Raw genomic sequence first — 18,613 nt, forward strand, 5'->3', positions numbered from 1 at the left:
GCCAGCAGCACTCATCTGTTTCTCAGTAGCTTGTCCGTCGTTTTTTCACTCAGTGCATGCTTACCAGGAGTATCAAATGTGGCAGGCTCTGCTAGGTGCTAGAACATAAAAATGACAGCTGGGGTGCTGTCCTCGATGACTCACCATGGCGAGGGAGAGATGGACATGGGAGCAGATACATTACAGGTACTGAATCATGAACCATGACTGTGGGAGCTGGAGAGGAGTGGGGAATGCACCAAGGCCCTGTGGCCCTCTTTTTCCAGCTTGACCCAGCCTAGTCACACACACAGCTCCTCGGATGGGAGGAGCCCCACCTCCCCATTCTGCAGGTGTCTAGGGGGGAACACCCTCAGCATTTGTCTCATTTGGGGGACTTGTCCTGCTTGTCAGCTTGGAATAGGAGCTTGAGAGCAATCTGGAAACCTCAGCACTATGGGGGCAAGGAGTGCATTTGCGGAGGTGTGAGCACTGTCAAGAAATGTGCTCAAGTGTAGTTCAGAGCAGAAGTAGACCCTGAGTAGCCTGCCATTAAAGACATGGCCAACTTATCCTAGCCTTCCAGGCTGGATAGAGAGGGCAGTGACCACACTGGCAAATCCCACGTGCTTGGGGCCACTCTGAGACAGATTTGTAGGCGGATAGTCCGAGGCCTGAGCTATGACAGTGCTTCCTAGTAACTAGGTTCAGCATTCCAGGAAGGCCTTTCTGGGGTTACGAGGGTGAAAGCTCTGCGAGGGCAAGGACCTTGTCTGCCTTGGTCACCATAACATCTGCTCTGGCCAGCACAGCATCTGGAGCCTGGTAACCACTGGCTAAGTATTTGTTGTTCAGTGAAAGTACAAGACCAAAATCCACACTCCTCCTCATCCCTCCTGGCCTGGGAGAGGATGAGAGAGCCACAGGCTGTCTCATGGGTCCCCCTCCTTTACCAAGGAAATTGGTCTGAGACCCTCTGCAAATATTCCGTCATACCACAGGTCCCAAGCCCTTACTTCCCTTCCTGGGGGAGGACAAGAATGTGACCCTGTATTGTAAAGGGACATGTCAAACGCACCCCTGCTGCTCATGTCCTGAAGCTGGTCTCTCAGGCCAATCTGTCAAAGGGTGCGTAAGGCGGCATCTGAAACGAGGCCATGGTTAAGGTTCCACTGCCAGAGGGCAGAGCTGGACCACGAGCTTCTTTCCATTTAGCCCCATGCGTTGGAAGTCTTCTGTGGAAAGCCAAGTTGTTTGGGTTTCTTGTTTATTCTGAAGTTCCTCAAACTAGTTCCTCAATTTCAGAACCAGTCACCAGTGACAACAATGAACTTGAAGCCTCCTCCCTGATAGGGAGGCCGAGCCTATCCTTTTCCCTCTTTTCTGAATACAGGTAGACCCTGCCTGAAGCCAGTTCCACCTGTGAAAAACCAGAGTTAGGAACTGAGGAGGGGAGCAATTGTATTTCAGTGCGATTGACCATAGCCCAGGGAGCTGCTCCTTGCTCAGAATCCAATCAGAAAGGTTAAATAAGGAGAACTGTTTTGCTTGTAATGATGACCTCAAGGCTTGGCAAGATCCAGAAGTGCATTTTGACTCATCAAAGAAAGCTGGTTGTGTTTGGCATGATTTTAGTATCAAGGGCAGTTTATGGCACTGTAATCTTTGGAAATTGGTCATTATTGTATGGTACACACTGCAGCCCTCACTTAATCAGAATATTCAGTTACACAAAATACCCCAACCTGCAGATTTCAGTAACACTTGAAATTTTTTTACATAACATACATTAAAAATGTCTTGCTGCTTATTGTGTAAAATAAGGAGGCACGTGATTTGGCTTTTTTTCTCAGTACTACTCTCCCTCCTCCATTCTCTTGCATACCAGTTCCATAATTGTCCCTGTGGATCAATGACGTTCTAGTGGCATCTTTTCTATGTGCTATTGGCTCTCCTCATGCAAAGAACTCAAAAGTTGAATTGCAAATGCTATTGTAACACTTTTCTTTTAAAGCTTATACAGTGCCCTAAATCAAGGGCCTGGAGATAAAGTACTGACCATATTTATGAAGACAGTAGCTGATGCTCAAGGCTTTGCTATTTAAAAAAAACAAAACCAGTAAAATATAAATTAGGCTCAAAAAGCCTGGAGCCAGACTTTATAACATGAATGGCAAATTTGAACTTTGTCATAGTATTGGTCCCTGGGGTGGGCCTCGCTATGCTGGGAGTGGGTGGGCTAAGGCACACAGGCCTGCCACATGTCCAGCTTGGAGTTTTTGCTCCCCATCACCTTTTTTTTGGGGGGGGGGGATGAGGAAGATTGGCCCTGAGTTAACATCTGTGCCAATCTTCCTCTATTTTATGTGGGACCCTTGATGAGCAATGCTAGGTCCAAGTCTGAGATCCGAACCCACGAACCCTGGGCCACTGAAGCAGAGCGTGCGAACTTAACCACTATGCCACCAGGCCAGCCCCTCCCCATCACCATTTTAAAGTTGCCTTTTCCAGAACATAGGCTGTCTGCATTCATGCTAATTATTGAGATGCTTCCTCCTGGGTCAGTCCCTGGGTTTCTCACTAACAGACCTTTGGCTTGTGGCAGCTTCTGCATTTGGGTCCGAATTTTTAAAGCTTAGATCATTTCAAAGTGGAGAGATATAGTATTGTTAAGACTATGGGCTTTGACATAAAAGAGTCCTGTTTGCAAATCCTGCTTCTGCCACTTCCTTGCAGTGTGGCCTTGGGCAAATGACTTGACCTGCTGAGCCTCAGCTTCTTCCTCCGTGCAAAGGGAGTAATATTAGTGCCTTGCTCACAAGCATATTGTGAGGATTCGAGAAATAATGCATGCATTACCTAATAAATAGCAAACAATAATAGATGCCATTATTATTTTTATTATTATTGACAACCAGCCTGTAATTATATGTGTACACATAGCAGCAGATTGTTGAAAACACCCAAAGATGTGCACAGGACAACTAATTTGAGCTCTAGCTGCCGAGGAGTTCTGGGTCCTGGTTTGTCACACGCTAGCGGGTCGTTCCTCAGTCCATGCAGAGCTGAGGCAGTGCCAGCAGAGAGAGAAGCTGGATGGTGTGTGCAGGGTGCTCTTCAAAGGACATCCTCCCTCGTAGGGTGTCCTTTTCTTGCTGACCACTTCTGCCCCTCTGCTCTCAGGATTCTGGCCACTTCCTTGACAGTGTCTATTCCAGACCTTCCTTCTGACGCTGGGGCTGCTGGCTGGACACTGTGGGAGGTGGGTTTCAGCTCCGCATAGGCAAGGACTTTCAAACAGCTGCTCATCTTGTAACAGCTTCCGTCTCACTGGAGGTTCTGCTAACGTTGATAGAGAACCCACCGTGCGCCAGGCACTGACGGGGCCTTTAAACATTGTTTCTTGCATTTAATTGTCCTGTGAAATCCTGTTACTTCAGTTTAAGGGTCTCTGTTTTACAGATGAGATACCTGAGTCTTGAGTTACATGACCTGCCCATGGTCACACGCTAGAATGTTGAGACACTGTGATTCGAACTCAGATCTCCTGACTCCAAGACCATTCTCTTATGTAGCTGGGTGGCCGTCCCTCAGGATTATTAAGTGATGTGTTGGAATAAATGACCTCCAAGGGCCCTTCTGATCCCAAGATCATTTTGTGATTCCTTTATCATTTATTCATCCATTCACTCATTCTCCCCGACTAGATTTTAAGCACCTTGAGGGCAAGGAGAGCATCTTTCTAGCAAATAACTAATATAATGTTCAGGAACCACCTGTCCTTGACTCATGGCTGCTGCCTGCTTCCCTGGCACACAGAAACAGGAGAGAAGAAAAGGGTCACCCAGAAATTCTAGTCCCAGAAACTTAACCATCTAGAATTTCTTGTACAAGTGCACCAATAAGTGAATAAAGGTATTTTTTTGTAGTATTACTTATAAGAGTGAAAAATTGGAAACAATTTGAGAGTCCATCCATAGAGGAATAGATGGAGAAATGGTGGTATATCTGTACCATAGAGTAATATTATAGAATCTTATGGAGTCGTTTAAAAAACAGATGGCTCCACATACATAATAATCTATTGTTAAGTAAAAGAAGCAACTTATAGAATATTATATATGTATAAGCCCATGCTTATTTTAAAAATAGTCCCAAACTCTATGTTTGTATATGGATACTAATGGAGTAGAAGGACTTACACCAACCTTAAGTGTTACCTATGTTGCAGAGAGATGGAAATGGTGCAAGGATTTCTTTTTTTTTCCCCCTCTATGCACTTTTGTAGGGTTGAAATTTTTACAGTGAACAAGTATTAATTTTGTATTTGAAAACAAAATAAGGATTAAGAAAATATTAACCAAGGTCAGATGTTCCATAAGGAAGATGAGAGAGACTAGCCAGAAAAACTTGGTTCTTCCAGGTTTCCTGGATTGAGACCAGCCTTCGACCCCACCCCTTGACATAAGCAGCGAAGGAGGGGCTAGTGGTTTTCTCTCAGGTCCAGTGCTGCTGTGTTTCCCGCTCTTTATGGGGCCACTTGTGCCCACGAGAGGTTCTTACATCCAGCACCAACACAGACCTTAACTGCTGTACACGCTTGTCTTGGATGATTATACATAAAAGCAGGGAACCAGAGTAGAACGTGGCTGACAGAGCCATCTTTGAGCACCTTCCTACTTCTTGAGTCATAACTGATAAAACCCACAGTCCCCAGGGGAGAACAAGAAAGAGAGGGAAATGAAAACCAAAACCAGGAGGGACGAGCTTACCCATCTCCAGCCTTCTGGCGACTGCCAGAACTTGCCTACTAGCTACAGAGATTCTGGTGAAGGTTTCCTGTGTGGGTGGTGTGTGTGCGGGGTGAGGGAAGCAGTCATCATGTGTTTACTAGGTCCCACTCACAAATGTGGACCAGATGCCTCCTAAAGTCTCATCCCATATCTTCTATAGTTATCACTTGTTTTCATTATGAAAGTAATACTCCACACAGAACAGCTCTGGAGGGATATACAAGGAACTGGTTTTCACTGTATATCCTTTCTGTATTTTTTTTTAACCACTTGGAAACATTATCTGTTAAGAAATGAAAACTGAGAAAAGTAATGCATGCTCACTGAAAATAATGTGGAAAAATTAGAAAAGTGTAAAGAATATTAAAACACCACCAAGAGAGAACCATTGTTGCGTGTCTATGCTTGGTGTCTGCATTTTTATAAATGTCAATGTAATATACAAACACATGCTAGGTGGGATCATACTCTAGATATAATTCAGTATCCTTTTTCTGTTGACATTTTATTCCGTAAGCATTTTTCCATATAGTTAAAAATTATTTATAAACTTTTTTTTTTTTTTTTTTTGCTGAAGAAGATTAGCCCTGAGCTAACATCTGTTGCCAATCTTCCTCTTTTTTGCTTGAGGACGCTCCATACCTAGATTGCAAATGTGGGTTGTGCACACAAGAAATGGCTCTCTTCTCTGGGTATAATGCTTTACTCTTTCCAGAGTTCTGTCATCTGTGTCATTTCATTTGATGGGTAAAGGCAATGAGGGTGTGATTAAGGGCCAGGGTGAGAGTGAGGAGCCCCCGGTGTGCCAGAGGCAGTCAGAAAAGGAAGCCAGCAGTGCTGTGGAGCTGTTGGGAGGGGCTTCCTTGAGGTGGAAGAACTGGGCTTTGCCTGTGAAGGACAAGCAAGGATGTGGCACACACGGAGACCTGTAGATTTGAGTAGCTCATGGGGTGTGAAAAGACCAGACTGGCCAGAGCCAAATTCTGCGTTTAGGGAAACCATGGTCAGACAGATTATGAACCACAGGGTTGGGGCTGGTCCCATAAGCAGTGCCGAGCCAACAGATGTCTTTGAGCCTGAGGTTATCTTAAGGACATGATGTGTCAGATTAGCTTGGCACCAGTGTAGGATGGGAAGGGGTCAGGAGAAGCCAGAAGTGCGTGAGGCCTGTGCTGATAGGATAGATGTGAGGTGGTTGCCTTAAACATTTAAAGAGGCCTGTAGACAGCAGTTTTCTGCATGTACGGGGCTAGCCAAGGCTGACAGGCACGTGGCAGGAGTTGGAGGACAGTCATAAATTTTATTCCGTACATTTCATTTACCCCGCAGTTGGACCTATGGAATTGGCAGTGAGACTGAGTTTTTGTGGACATATCAGGTTTCTGTTTTATAATTGATCTGTAAGATTTTATGGATTAATGTACATTCATATTTCATATCCTCCTTAATGGGAAATGCTTATGCAGAAATTGCTCTCCTGGGAAGCAGGCCTCAAGCTGGCGAGCAAGGCGGGTTTTGAGATTCCTCCAGCTGAGTTTCACTCAGAGGGCTCCCTCCTTCCTCAGATGTCTGTTTCCAGGTCCCAATGCCCACTCGGTCTCTCCATCTAGGGAAAGAATTAAGCAAGCCTTCCAAAAGCTTGTAACTTGTGATACGGTCAGCCCAGACTGGGGCAGTGGGGGGTGGGTTCTGTCCCAAAGGCAGGGTTTTCATTTAATGCCCAGCATTCACCATCTGCCCCTACCCTGTAGGTGTTTCCATCTGGAACTTTGCCCCTGAATTATATGCCTTTCACTAAGAAGTTGCTTCCTGGGGATGTAATCAGGACCAAGCATAGTTCCCTGATCTGGTACCTGAACTCCTTCTTGCTGCCTTTTCTCCTGCAGCTCCCTGACCTAAACTTTGCCCACCAACAACTCCAAGCTGTTTGTGACTCCTACTTACACACCTGTGTGCCTTAACTTTTGCCATTCCTCTACCTTTTTCTTGAGTAATTCTTGCTCACCCCTTGAGACTCAGCCCTGGCATCACCTGCTTTAGGAAGCCATTCTGACACCCACCGGGCTAGGCTAGGTGTCCCTCTTGTGTACCTGTTGCATCTGCTGTGTGTCTATGTCTGTCGTTGCATTACTGTATTGTAATTTCTGACTACTTGTCTCTTTCCCCCAGTAGGCTGTAAGCTTCTCAAGGGACTCCGTCGTCTTCCCCAGTGTACACCCAGTGCTCAGCACAGGGCCCAGCGCCCAGCAGGCTCCACACATGTTCAAAGAATGCCATGTTATATGAGCCTGCAGTTCTCTGCAGTTTGATAGGATGCCCCAGAGCGGGGACCTTACTCATCCTTAAAGCCTCAACCTGCCGCCAGCCTTTGGATTTTTAGGCTCTTTATTGGGTGCATATAAGTGATTATTATATCTGTTTGTCTTAAGTATTTTGTCTGATACTAATATTACATGTTTTTGGTTAGTATTGGCCTGGCATGCCTCTTTCCATCCTTTATTTATTTATTTATTTATTTTTTGAGGATGATTAGCCCTGAGATAACGTCTGCTGCCAATCCTCCTCCTTTTGCTGAGGAAGACTGGTCCTGAGCTAACATCCATGCCCATCTTCCTCTACTTTATACGTGGGACGCCTGCCACTGCATGGCTTGACAAGCAGTGCATAAGTCCGCACCCGGGATCCAAACCAGCAAACCCTGGGCCGCTGAAGCGGAACGTCCAAACCTAACCGCTGTGCCACTGGGTTGACCCCTCCATCCTTTATTTTTAATCTTTCTGTGTAATTTTGTTTTGTCTCTTTTAGTCAGTGTCTAGCTGGGTCTTTTAAAATCCTGTCTGATTGTCTGTCTTTTAATAGGTGGGCTTAATTTATTCATGTGTATTGTGGTATAATTCATGTATATAATAATAACGATATATTAATACTTCAACTTATTTCTCCACCTTGTGTTTTCATTTTATATTTATTGTCCTTTTTCTTTGCTTCTTTTTTCCTTCTTTCCTTGCTTTTTGTTAGTGTGGTCAAGTTTTCTATTTTTCTTTCTCTACCCTTCTGGTTTGGAAACTCTGAATTGTATTTCTGTTTTTATAGATAGTTACTCTTAAATTTTAACATACTTAAAATTACATACATACTTAACTATAATTTTTTCTAATGAGGTAGAAACGGCTTTCATATGTAAATTTCACAAAAAAGGCAAAGCTCTTATCATTTTTTACCCATTGAACCACCAACCCCAGCCTTCTCCCTTATTTATTTTGTCTAGAACTTAATGTTTTAAGGTGGTTGAAACTAACTTTTTTACGTTCAATTGTTAATTAAATTGACCAACATATTGTAGAGATTCATGTGCCTAGCATTGTTTTTTACACCCCATTTCTTCTCTGATTTACTTTTCTGCTTGCCACAGCACATCCTTCAGTGATTCTTTCGGCGAAGGTAATGCTTATCTTTCCTAGAACTTGTGTGTGTGGGTTTTTAAAAATTGTTTTAAGAAAATGAAATGACCTGTTAAAGCTAATCAAGGTAAAAATCAGAACACCCCAGGAACGTGTCCTAGCATAACTCAGCCAAAAGTCTGACCAATTTATTGCTGAGTCAGCTCTTACTAATGAGACCCCCCTCACAGTTAGTTCTTGTGCTTCCAGCCTACACAGGCTAAGAAATTATTACCAACAGTGGGTAGATCCTGTGGGTAAAATAGGAGTAGTAATATCCACACGGGTAGTAATACTGCTCAGTTCCTGGATGTTCCAGGTACCTCTGCCAACAAACTTTTATTCTAGAAAGGACCTGAGGATCCTTGGGCGCCAGGAGTGTCCTGGCTTTAGCCCTAATCCTATGTTAGATGCTCTTCTTGTATAAATTGAGCCTCCTTTGTCTCTGCAGTTAACTTACCCCCTGGAGCCTTAGTTTCTTCATCCACAAAGTAGAAAGAATGTTCCCACCCTTGCAGGGTTGCTGTGAGGTTCATCAATAGTGTAGATAAAGCGCCTAGCGCATGCCCAGCACAAAGCAAACATTTAATGAATGTAGTGGTTATTACAGGCCCTGGCTCTTAGGAGACACTCACTGAACACTTATCAAATGAATGCAGGAGCCTACCGTAAAAGGCTTCATTGAGGAGATAGGCTCTAAAAGATGCACAAGATCTAGACAGGTATTAACAAAGGAAGGAGCATTCTCTATGGGAGGAACTGGATGAGCAAAGGAAAAGAATCGGGAGCTCACCTATTGCTGCCCTGCTCAGGCAAGTGAAGGGAGCGGTCTGGCTGGAACAGAGGTTGGGGGCAGGGGAGATCGGGGAGGGCAGGCAGGGCAGAAAGGGGAGCCAGAGCTGAGCGTGCATGAGGATCTCTGGGTCTGTCTGGCCAGTTGGCTGTTTTGCCAGGCGAGCTCGCTCCACCTGGCGCTTGCCCCTGGTTCCCCTTACTGCACAGCCTCTCTTTTTTGATAGGCAGAGGCTGGCCCAGTGTGGCCTCATAGCCGGGCAAGCTGAAGGCTTAAAAGAGGAAGCATCAGAGTGAGATTGGTTTTGAACTAATATCTTATTAAGGAAGTTGAGTCATTCTGCTTCTGCTATTTGTCCCCTCTGGGCATTCAGAGAGGGACGAGTTTTTACTTCCAGATCTAATAGTCATGAGGGAGATTTGCCCTGGTCTGCCCTGGCCCCTCAGTGGACATTTTCAAGATGACCCTGTAAGACGGAGATTTTTATTTCCTTTGTATACAGAGAACCGAGGTTCAAAGTGTTGAATGCCTTAGGTAAGGCTCAACACCTGGACTTTAAGGTGCTGAAACAGAGAAGCCCCGTTGTGTCAGTGATGGCGTGTATGAGCCTGCTGAAGGCAAGAGAATGAATTTTCAGTTCACGTCTTCTATTGGCCGGGCAAACTGATTGGCGTTTCATGTCCTGTACCTCATTCAGTCCTCAGAACAGCTCCGAAGAAGCTAAGAAACTCAGTGGCCTGTTCAAGGCTTACTGTGCAGGCTGGGGAGGCAGCAGCGTGGGTTCAACCCCACCTCTGCAACTTGTACCTGTGTGGCTGTGGCAGGCTACTGAGCTTCCCTAAGCCTCAGTCATCACATCTGAAAATGAGACTAATAATGGTAGGTACTTAGTAAATACTGGCAATTATCGTTCTAAATTGGAGTCATCCAGACCTCAAATCATCCTGACAAATCCGTGGCATTTTGGGAACTAGAAGGAACCTCAAAAGATTTCCTAGGCCACTGGTTTTCAAGCTCTTTTCCTCAGAGACCTAGGATTCCGCAGAGGTCCTTGGTGGATGAAGGGAAGCTGAGTACGTTCGGCCTTTGCCCACCTTCTTTAGCAGAGCAGCTGTTTCTAATGTGAGTTACGTATCAGTTGCATGCTTCTAGCTCTTTTGCATATTGGGGGTGGAAGTATGATTTCATTTGATAAAAATGGTCCTGCTGCTTTTAAAAAAAGTTGCCAATGCTAGAACCCATATCTCTGCTTCCTAGTCTCATGTTTTTTCTGTACTTACTAAAACAGGGAACTGAAATATGATACATTTTAGAAAGGTTATCATCACTGACAACCACAGTTTAAAACATTATTTTTGTACCTTCCAGTTAATCGAAAATTCCTTTAGCCTAAACCCCATTCCTGTCCCAGAATCCTAGGAACAGAAATTTTGCCGCTGTCGTAGCCTTAGACAGGAACTGCCCAATGGAGTTCTCTGCAGTGATGGAAACATTCTCTATGTGCACTGTCCAGTATAGTAGCTAGTGTAACTGAGATCTAATTTTTAATTTTATTTAATTTTAGTTGATTTAAATGTAAATAGCCACATGTGGCTAGTGGCTGCCGTATCACATAGTGCAGCCTTACAGTATAGAGAAGGGGTCAAGTGGCAGTCCCTGGCCCCTCAGCATCAGAATCATCCAGAGAACTTGTCAAAAGTACAGATTCTGGGCCTAACGCCCAGGGACTGATTCAGTCGGTCTCGGGTAAGTGCATTATAAGAACGCATCTGGTTATTCTAACTTGCAGTCTGGTAGGAGAGCGCTGCATTAGCAAGCTGTCCCTTGGAGTGGAGGAGTGGAGCCAGAGTCAGGCATTTAGCCCTGGCCTTGATCTTCTGGGGAGACTAGAGCAGCCTTCTGGGGAATGTCAGACCCTTGGAGAATGTGATGAAAGCTCTGAACCCTGTCTCTGGGAAAATACAAGCTGCATATAGTTTCTGGGGTTCACAGCCCCTCCTGAAGTCATCCTTGAATCCACCTTAAGAACTCCTCAACTTGGACAGAAGATCTTTACTAACTGGTGAGGGAGCTGAGTTTGAGTCTCAGGGCCCAGGAGCCTTGCCCGCAGCAGGCATGTCATACAGATATACCCAAGGATTGTCTGGTACTATCCCAGGCATTCCTACCCCCAGACTTCTCCAGGGGGTCATCAAGGCACCACAGAAGAGAGAACAGGCAGTGTGCATGGATCAGGCCCTAAAAGAATACTGAACAGATTCTACCCCTGTCCTTTCCCCTTTTATTTTCTTGGATTTGTGGGTGAGTTGGGTGGGTTTAGCTACTGCCAGTGCTCATGTCCTCAGCTCTGACACAGAGAGCAGAGGGCAGAATGCACTTGAGGCCTGAGTGGAGCTGGGGAGAGTGTCCAGACTGAGTAATGGATCAGGATTTTGACTTGTCTTCAAAGGCAGAGGCACAGCTGGCTCCCACAGTCCTTAGTCCCCACAAGCTGCAGGGCGGTGGGCTGGGGTGATGAGCCAGGGGCCAAGCCCAGGGCTGGGATGGCCACCTGGCCAGCAGTCCCAGGCTTAAGGCAGAACCCTGTTTTTTGTGGACTAGAACCCATATAGAAGTTGAGAAGGAGGGAGGGAGCAAGCGTGTATGAATGTGTAGGAGAGCTGCTGTCAGGCCAGTGTCCCAAGAATAGCCTCTTGAACTTGGAGGCTGTCGGTGAGGGTCTGAGTCATGGTCATGTGGCCCAGGAAAGCCAGCCACAGGAGAGGCTGTACAGCGCCAGGGCCATGATTTCGTGCCCCTGGGAGGTGAGGGTCAGCCTGTTTTCCCGTGCCCTTTACAGGTTCAGCTGCCAGCTGCTGGGTTAGCTTCTCAACGGCCTCCTTGTTCCTCTCCCTGCCTGCCAGGCTGTTGGATGAGTCATCAGGGAACTGCAGAGGAGGCCTGAGCTCGGCTGCCTCAGCCTCAGCTTCTCTCTGGGGACAGGAGCCTGGCATGCTCCTGGAGGGCGGGTCAGGGCCCCTGGCAAGTGGCCTATCTAACTGCCCAGGTGAAAGGATGGCTCCTGGGGGTGAGAAGGTTTCACAACCTCTCTGGAGGAGCTCTAGCTTAGGAGGAGCCGTGTCAGGCAGAGACAGGCTGTACGAGTCCGAGTGCAGCTAGATCTCGAGCAGCTGGGTGGCCTCGGAACAACCACTCATCTCCAGCCTCATTTCTCTCACTCATCAGATGGGACTCTCTTCATCCTTGGTGCTCAGGATCATCCTGTCTCTGCAGGCCATCCTTTGATTCCCTCATTCAGCCAAGACTGATTGTCTCGTCTGTGCCCCACTGTGCTGTACACCCAGGGCACCACCTCTGCCCTCAGGAGCCTTCTGACCAGGGAAGACCATGAGTTTCCCCCTTTGCATTTGCCTGCAGCCCAGGAGACTTGGGGAGCGTGCAGCACAGCCTGGAGCCTGGCCCTGCACTGCCTCACGCAGACTGAGTGACCTTGGGGAAGTCTCCGCCAAATTAGGCCTTAGTTTCTGGAAGAGAAAATGAGGAGGTTAAAGTAACATGGCGGTCCCTGTAAGCGTACCTCCAATACTCTTAGGTTTGGAGGTTTTTGGTTTGTTTTTAAGATCTCATTTCCCCTGATAAAGTGTCTGAGATGGGTAGGCGCTGCTGTGGGCCCTAAATCAATTCCTTGTTGGAGGTGGAAGAGGTTCAGGAATGGGGTGGGATGAAAGCCTGGTTACAAAAAAACAGCCTGTCTTGGAGGGCTTTCCCCTAATTGAAGTTAGAATACTCCTAAGGTTTCTATAAGATCATCAAGTAACAATGAGGCCACCCGTTCAGCCTCCTCAGTGTCCGGCCTTCAAGACCAAACCCAGGCATCCATGCTGAAAGCTAGAGCCTTTCTGAGTTCACAGCTAGCAAGCCCTTGAAGCAGAGGTGTAAGTTTCAAATTAATAGTGACCCCTAAACCCATCCTACCCTCACCCCACCCACAGCAGAGCTGACTCAGCCTTTTGTAGCTGTTGTGAGGCAGATTCAGTAGGAAGGTCGTGTCAGCCTACTGTTTCCCAGCTTCCCGCTGTCTCATTTAGGCTTCCAACCTGATAGGCCAAAAGGCCAGAGGTGTTGGAGGTTTGGCCTCACATGGTCTGCCTTTCTGCCCCAAGAACAAATGGAAGTGTGACCCCAGATGCCTGGCGGTACAGCAGGGGAGACTGTATCTGTCAGTGACAGCTTTGAGAGCAGCCTGCCAGCAGAGAGCACTTATTAAAAACCTGTCTGAATTTGGTGCCTTCTCAGGCTTTGTCTAAAGCAAGGCATGACCAGAAGGGCCTTTGCTTTGGGAGCTCACAGTCTCAGTCTTCAAATAGGTTTCCAGACGGTAACAATCTCAGATCGGTGCTGTTCTCTTTCGTGACAGTTCTAGTCTACACGCTGTTTGCACAGATTGTCTCAACACTGGGCTCCCTCTCTCCTGTGGCTTCCTGGTAACGCACAGGCTGGTAGAGATGGAACCCAGAGAGGTGAATTCCTGTGCTGTGTCCTCAAATTTCTAGAGGTACGGGTTGGTGTTTGGGGCCCTAATGTAAATTCCACTACTAATGTTGCCTGAAAGGAAAACAATACTTAGGAGAGGTTTTCAGCGAATGAGTTTGGACATTATAGAAGGAAGCATGTCACTTCCTTCTGGAGAGCCACAAACAGATACATCTTGGGAAAGGAGCCAAGTGCTGGCACTGCCATTGGCATGCTGATTTTTAGCCTTTATAAAATTTCATATATATGTAATATATATACACATGCACACAAATCTGTATGTACACATACGTGTGTGTGTGTACATACACACACATATGCACACATATATCTACCTCCTGCTAACAAAAACTTGATTCTCCCCACTTAGAGAAAAGCCATGTGGATGGTGTAGACATATCCACTAAGAAGGCAAGGCTTGTGTGGAGTCAGTGAGGTGACTGATGGTTTTGGAGTATGGGATCCACCATCCTGTTCTGGGGATGCAAAGTTCACCATAAGACAAACAGAAAAAGATTCAGCCATTATTTATAAAGGCAAGAAAGAAGCAACCCAGATGTTTGTGCTGTGGCTATCTTGGAGGAGGAGGGCTGGAGTCCTCCGTGTTGGGCGAGGTGCAGGGGTTTGTGGTAGTGTGCTGGTAGGACTGGGGGCTCATACCCCACGGAACAAGGTTGATGTCGAGAGGCTGGCTCCTTTGCCGTTTGGGATGTTTGGAGGATAAATACGTGTGGCATAAAGAGGCAGAGGTCCTTTGCCCCCCGCTTTTCTCCTCCAACCTAAGCCTGATCCGGGCCCCTCGGGGTCTGGGAGTGACCTGCTCTGTTCGGTCTCTCTCCCTCAGGGTGAGCTGAGCCTGGGAGATGGCAGTGATGGAGATGGCCTGCCCGGGCGCCCCTGGCTCGGCGGTTGGGCAGCAGAAGGAGCTCGCCAAAGCCAAGGAGAAGACACAGGCGACGGGGAAGAAGCACAGCTCTGCCAACAAGCTGGAGGCCGTGGAGAAGAGCCCCGTGTTCTGCGGGAAGTGGGACATCCTGAATGATGTGATTACCAAAGGCACAGCCAAGGAAGGCTCCGAGGGAGGCCTGGCCGCCATCTCCATCATTGCCCAGGCTGAATGTAAGGGGCCTCAGTTGGGGGCTGTTGACAGAGAGGGCAGATGGGTGGGCCTGCAGGTGGGTGCAGTCCTTGTGCAAGGGTGGCTGGACACAGGTGAAGCTCTGGGTCGCCCTATGGAAGAGGGGGATCAGGGTAACCACTCCATGAGATTCTCACGAGACACAACTGGGGGTTAAGCCAAGACTGAGTGTGAAGTGGGAGCTAGAACAGTGCTGGAGGGTGGAACACAAGAAGGGAGAGGGGCAGACAGAGGCTTTTGTTCATCATGGCCAGAGCGGGGGGCAGGAGTGCTTGGGCTTCACAGGTCCTCAGGCTCTTGGCAGTACCGTCAAGCAGGCCCTTAGCCTTCTGCCGTTACTTTGGGCAGCCTGAGCATCTCTGGAGAGGCCCTAGACAGGAAAGGCCAGGTCTCCTGGAAAGCCCCTCTGGGGCCTGTAGGCCCTTCACCACTTCCACCTTGAGGTGGCCCCGCCCTTAAGAATGAACACCTGCTCTTGGGTCAGTCGAGGGGCCGCAGGGCAAGTCCTGGTCCAGTCGTTTCTGCTTCCACTCACGATTCCTCAAAATGACTCGGAATGGTGGCTGCCATCAGAGCCTGAGAAACTCCCAAGAGGGCTGGATAGGACCAGGAGTCTCTCCCGCACCCCTGTCCTCCAACCCAGCAGGTTTCTTGGGGTAGAGCCTGGCAAGACCGACAGCTCATGATAGCATTTTCTTACATACACACATCCTTCCCCTTGTCTCCCACTTCCTTCTGGCTGCATTTTGAGGAAAGATGAGAGAATAAAAACTAAAGTGGAGTGAGTGACATAATAATGGTCATAATACACACATACACAGGCACATTTCCATACGTCTGTAAATATGATAGTTTATATTTAGTGAGCGGTTACTATGTTCCAGCCACTGTGCTGAGAGTTTTATATAGATCATCTCCCCTGAGCTTCACAGCACCATTAGGATGCCATATTATGGGCGTGCTGGGAGGGTGGGGGAGAGTCAGTGAGGGGAGCTGGCGTGGGCAGGGAGGGGCGTGCCCACCAAGGTGGTCTGGGCAGGAGGAGGAGGAGTGACCGAGAGGGCACCTGTCAATGTCTCTCTCCTCAGTGCTGAACTCCTGTTCTTTCTCTCCTCCTTTCTGCTTGTCCAACCCCTTTTCCCTTACTTAAAAGGCGAGAATAGCCAAGAGTTCAGCCCCACCTTTTCAGAACGGATTTTCATCGCTGGGTCGAAACAGTACAGGTAAGGAGGCGAGCGTGAGTGGGCCACGGGAGCTGAACCAGCGTCCTCCCCTCTAGCTGCTTGCCCAGGCCGCTCCCAAGTGACCCCTGGCTCCTCCTTCAGCACCTGTGGTTCAGCTCTTGGAAGCTGCCCAGACTTTCCTGGCTGAGCTGCTCTCTCAGCCAAATAAGCTTTTCAAAAGCTTTTCACGGCCTGTGGATGACTGCCTCTGGGTCATATCAGCTTGACGTTTTATTTTTATTCTCCTCAGAGTCCTTACTGCTCCCCCTTGGTTCCCATCAGTAGGGAGGGTGCTGGGAACAGGAGTCACTTTCCCGCTGGTGCGTGACCGTGAATGCCAGCCCCTGGGCTGCTCTAACAAGGGAGAAACCTGCTGAGTCTTTTCTCCTGTGAGACGCACCCAAGACGGGATGAGGGTTTGGAAACAGGCGAGGACAGACAGACTTGCAGCTCGGTGGCCCTGTAGAAAAGAAGCCGATGTGAGGTTCAGTCTGTTCCCAGGCTCCCCATCCCCAAAGATGATTTTTGGCAACTGCAGGTTGAACCTGGAAACAATTCCCTCCTCCACCACCAGGCGGATTTTTTCTTCATTGGAATTTGGCGACTGCTAGTGATAAAAGGGTCGTGGGGACGGCTGCTGCACTTCGCCAAGAAATGCTCAGTGGTTTGGTCAAATGCCTGCCGCTGGCCCTGATGCCTTTTGGCCCAGGGTAGGGGTCTGTGGTGGACTCACTTCGTTCAGCTGCCTGGGAGAAGTCTGTAGGCCTCTAGCTTCCCCCAGGACTGGAATGAGTCTGCCTCCTTTTTGGGGGACAGAAGATGAGGCCACAGGAGGGTGGCTGAGGCCCACGGTCTGCTCCAAAGCTGTTTGGCAGCGGCCCCTTCCAAAGCTCTTCTGTTGCCAGGGCCTCAGTGCCTGGCAGGGGTAAGCGCCTACTTAGATCCTGGTGGTGGTGGTGAGCCTCTAGGCTGTCAGAGAAAGGCAACTCCCCTGATCCCCTCGCACCAGCCCAGGCAGAGTGTCTGTGTCTATGTGGCTCCTCACGTTCCTATGGCAGCCAGGTATCTGCAGGGACCAGTGGGGGTTGAGGGGACGAGCCTCGACTGTCCTTCCTTCCAGAGGCAACAGAAACAAGCTTGTCAGTGAGGGCTGAGAATGCGTACCATGGAGCGTGGCCCTCCAAGTCGCATGCTCCCATCTGGGGCCTCTCCAGGGCAGCCCACCTTGGGCAGCAGTGAGAGAGCCGTGTGTCAGCCCCTCCAGAAGAGCAGTGTGCACCCCATCGCGGTGGTAATAACTACTGTTTATTGGAAGCTTGCCTTGGGGCAGGCACTGAGGCAGGCTTTTCAAATGAGCTGTTTCGTTTAAACCTCATCTCCACCTGCATGGCAGAAAATACTACACTCATTTTATAAATGAGAAAACTGAGGACCCTTGGGCTTTAGGAACTCTCTCACGTTCACACAAGTACTAACTAAGCTGGGATTTGACCTCAGGTCTGTATGACTCTAATGGCAGTTCCCTGAGCCATTATATCTTCCTGTCTCCTCACACCCAAAATGTGTCTCTGTCCCCTTTTTGACAGCCAGTCCGAGAGTCTTGATCAAATCCCCAACAATGTGGCCCATGCAACTGAGGGCAAAATGGCACGTGTGTGTTGGAAGGGGAAGCGTCGCAGCAAAGCCCGAAAAAAACGCAAGAAGAAGAGCTCGAAGCCACTGGCTCAGGCAGGAGCCGCCTTGGCCAAACCCCTCCCTAGAACCCCCGAGCAGGAGAGCTGCACAGTCCCCGTGCAGGTGAGGCCCGCCACCACAGCCCGGTCCCCAACCCCCCGCCACACCCCAGTGCCCAGGTTTCGGGGCCCTGGCCCTCTGTCCTAACACCTGTGTTTTCCCCACAGGAGGATGAGTCTCTGCTAGGCACCCCGTATATTAGAAACGCCCCCCAGTTCACCAAGCCTCTGAAGGAGCCAGGCCTTGGCCAACTCTGTTTTAAGAAACTCGGGGAGGACCTCCGGCCAGCACTGCCTCGATCAGAACTCCACAAACTCATCAGCCCCTTGCAATGTCTAAACCACGTGTGGAAGCTCCACCACCCCCAGGATGTGGGCCCCCTGCCCCAGCTCGCTCACCCCTTCCCCTACAGCAGACTGCCCCATCCGTTCCCTTTCCACCCTCTGCAGCCCTGGAAACCTCACCCCCTAGAGTCCTTCTTCTTGGGCAAACTGGCCTGTGTAGACAGTCAGAAGCCCCTGCCTGGCCCACACCTGGGCAAAGTGGCCTGTGTAGACAGTCAGAAGCCCCTGCCTGGCCCACACCTGGAGCCCAGCTGTCCATCTCGTGGCATACGTGAGAAGTGTTCGGTGGAGGAGTACCTGGTGCACGCTCTCCAAGGCAGCGTGAGCTCGGGCCAAGCCCACAGCCTCACCAGCCTGGCCAAGACCTGGTCGACAGGGGGCTCCAAGCCCCAGGAGCACAGCCCCGAAACTGAGGACAGTGAGGGGGTCCTGCTTACTGAGGTAAGTAGTCCCTCAAACACACGTACATGTACCACCACCACCACCAAGTCCGGGGCCGAGAGCAGCAGCTAGGCGTCAGGGTGGGACCTGCTGTGGGAGAAGAGGCCTCACTCACCTGCCAGGCCCACTCTCCAGTTCCCACCCTTGGAGGGGATGGTTTTCTCTTTCTCCAAGTCCCTCGTGTGTGTGACAACA

The 18,613-nt window shown here is 48.9% G+C and overlaps 1 protein-coding gene across 1 annotated transcript in view; it reads left to right on the top strand.

Moving 5' to 3' along the window:
• MAP3K14 (mitogen-activated protein kinase kinase kinase 14) overlaps window positions 1-18,613 on the top strand; it is a 40,980-nt gene that overhangs the window by 7,048 nt on the left and 15,319 nt on the right. Inside the window, exons 2-5 of the mRNA XM_008525842.2 lie at window positions 14,383-14,657; window positions 15,830-15,899; window positions 17,486-17,696; window positions 17,801-18,418. Of these exons, the coding sequence (XP_008524064.2) occupies window positions 14,402-14,657; window positions 15,830-15,899; window positions 17,486-17,696; window positions 17,801-18,418 (1,155 nt within the window). The 5' untranslated portion in view covers window positions 14,383-14,401. The remainder of the gene's footprint in view (window positions 1-14,382; window positions 14,658-15,829; window positions 15,900-17,485; window positions 17,697-17,800; window positions 18,419-18,613) is intronic.

Source organism: Equus przewalskii, chromosome 10, assembly GCF_037783145.1.
Source record: "Equus przewalskii isolate Varuska chromosome 10, EquPr2, whole genome shotgun sequence".
Taxonomy (NCBI): Eukaryota; Metazoa; Chordata; class Mammalia; order Perissodactyla; family Equidae; genus Equus; species Equus przewalskii.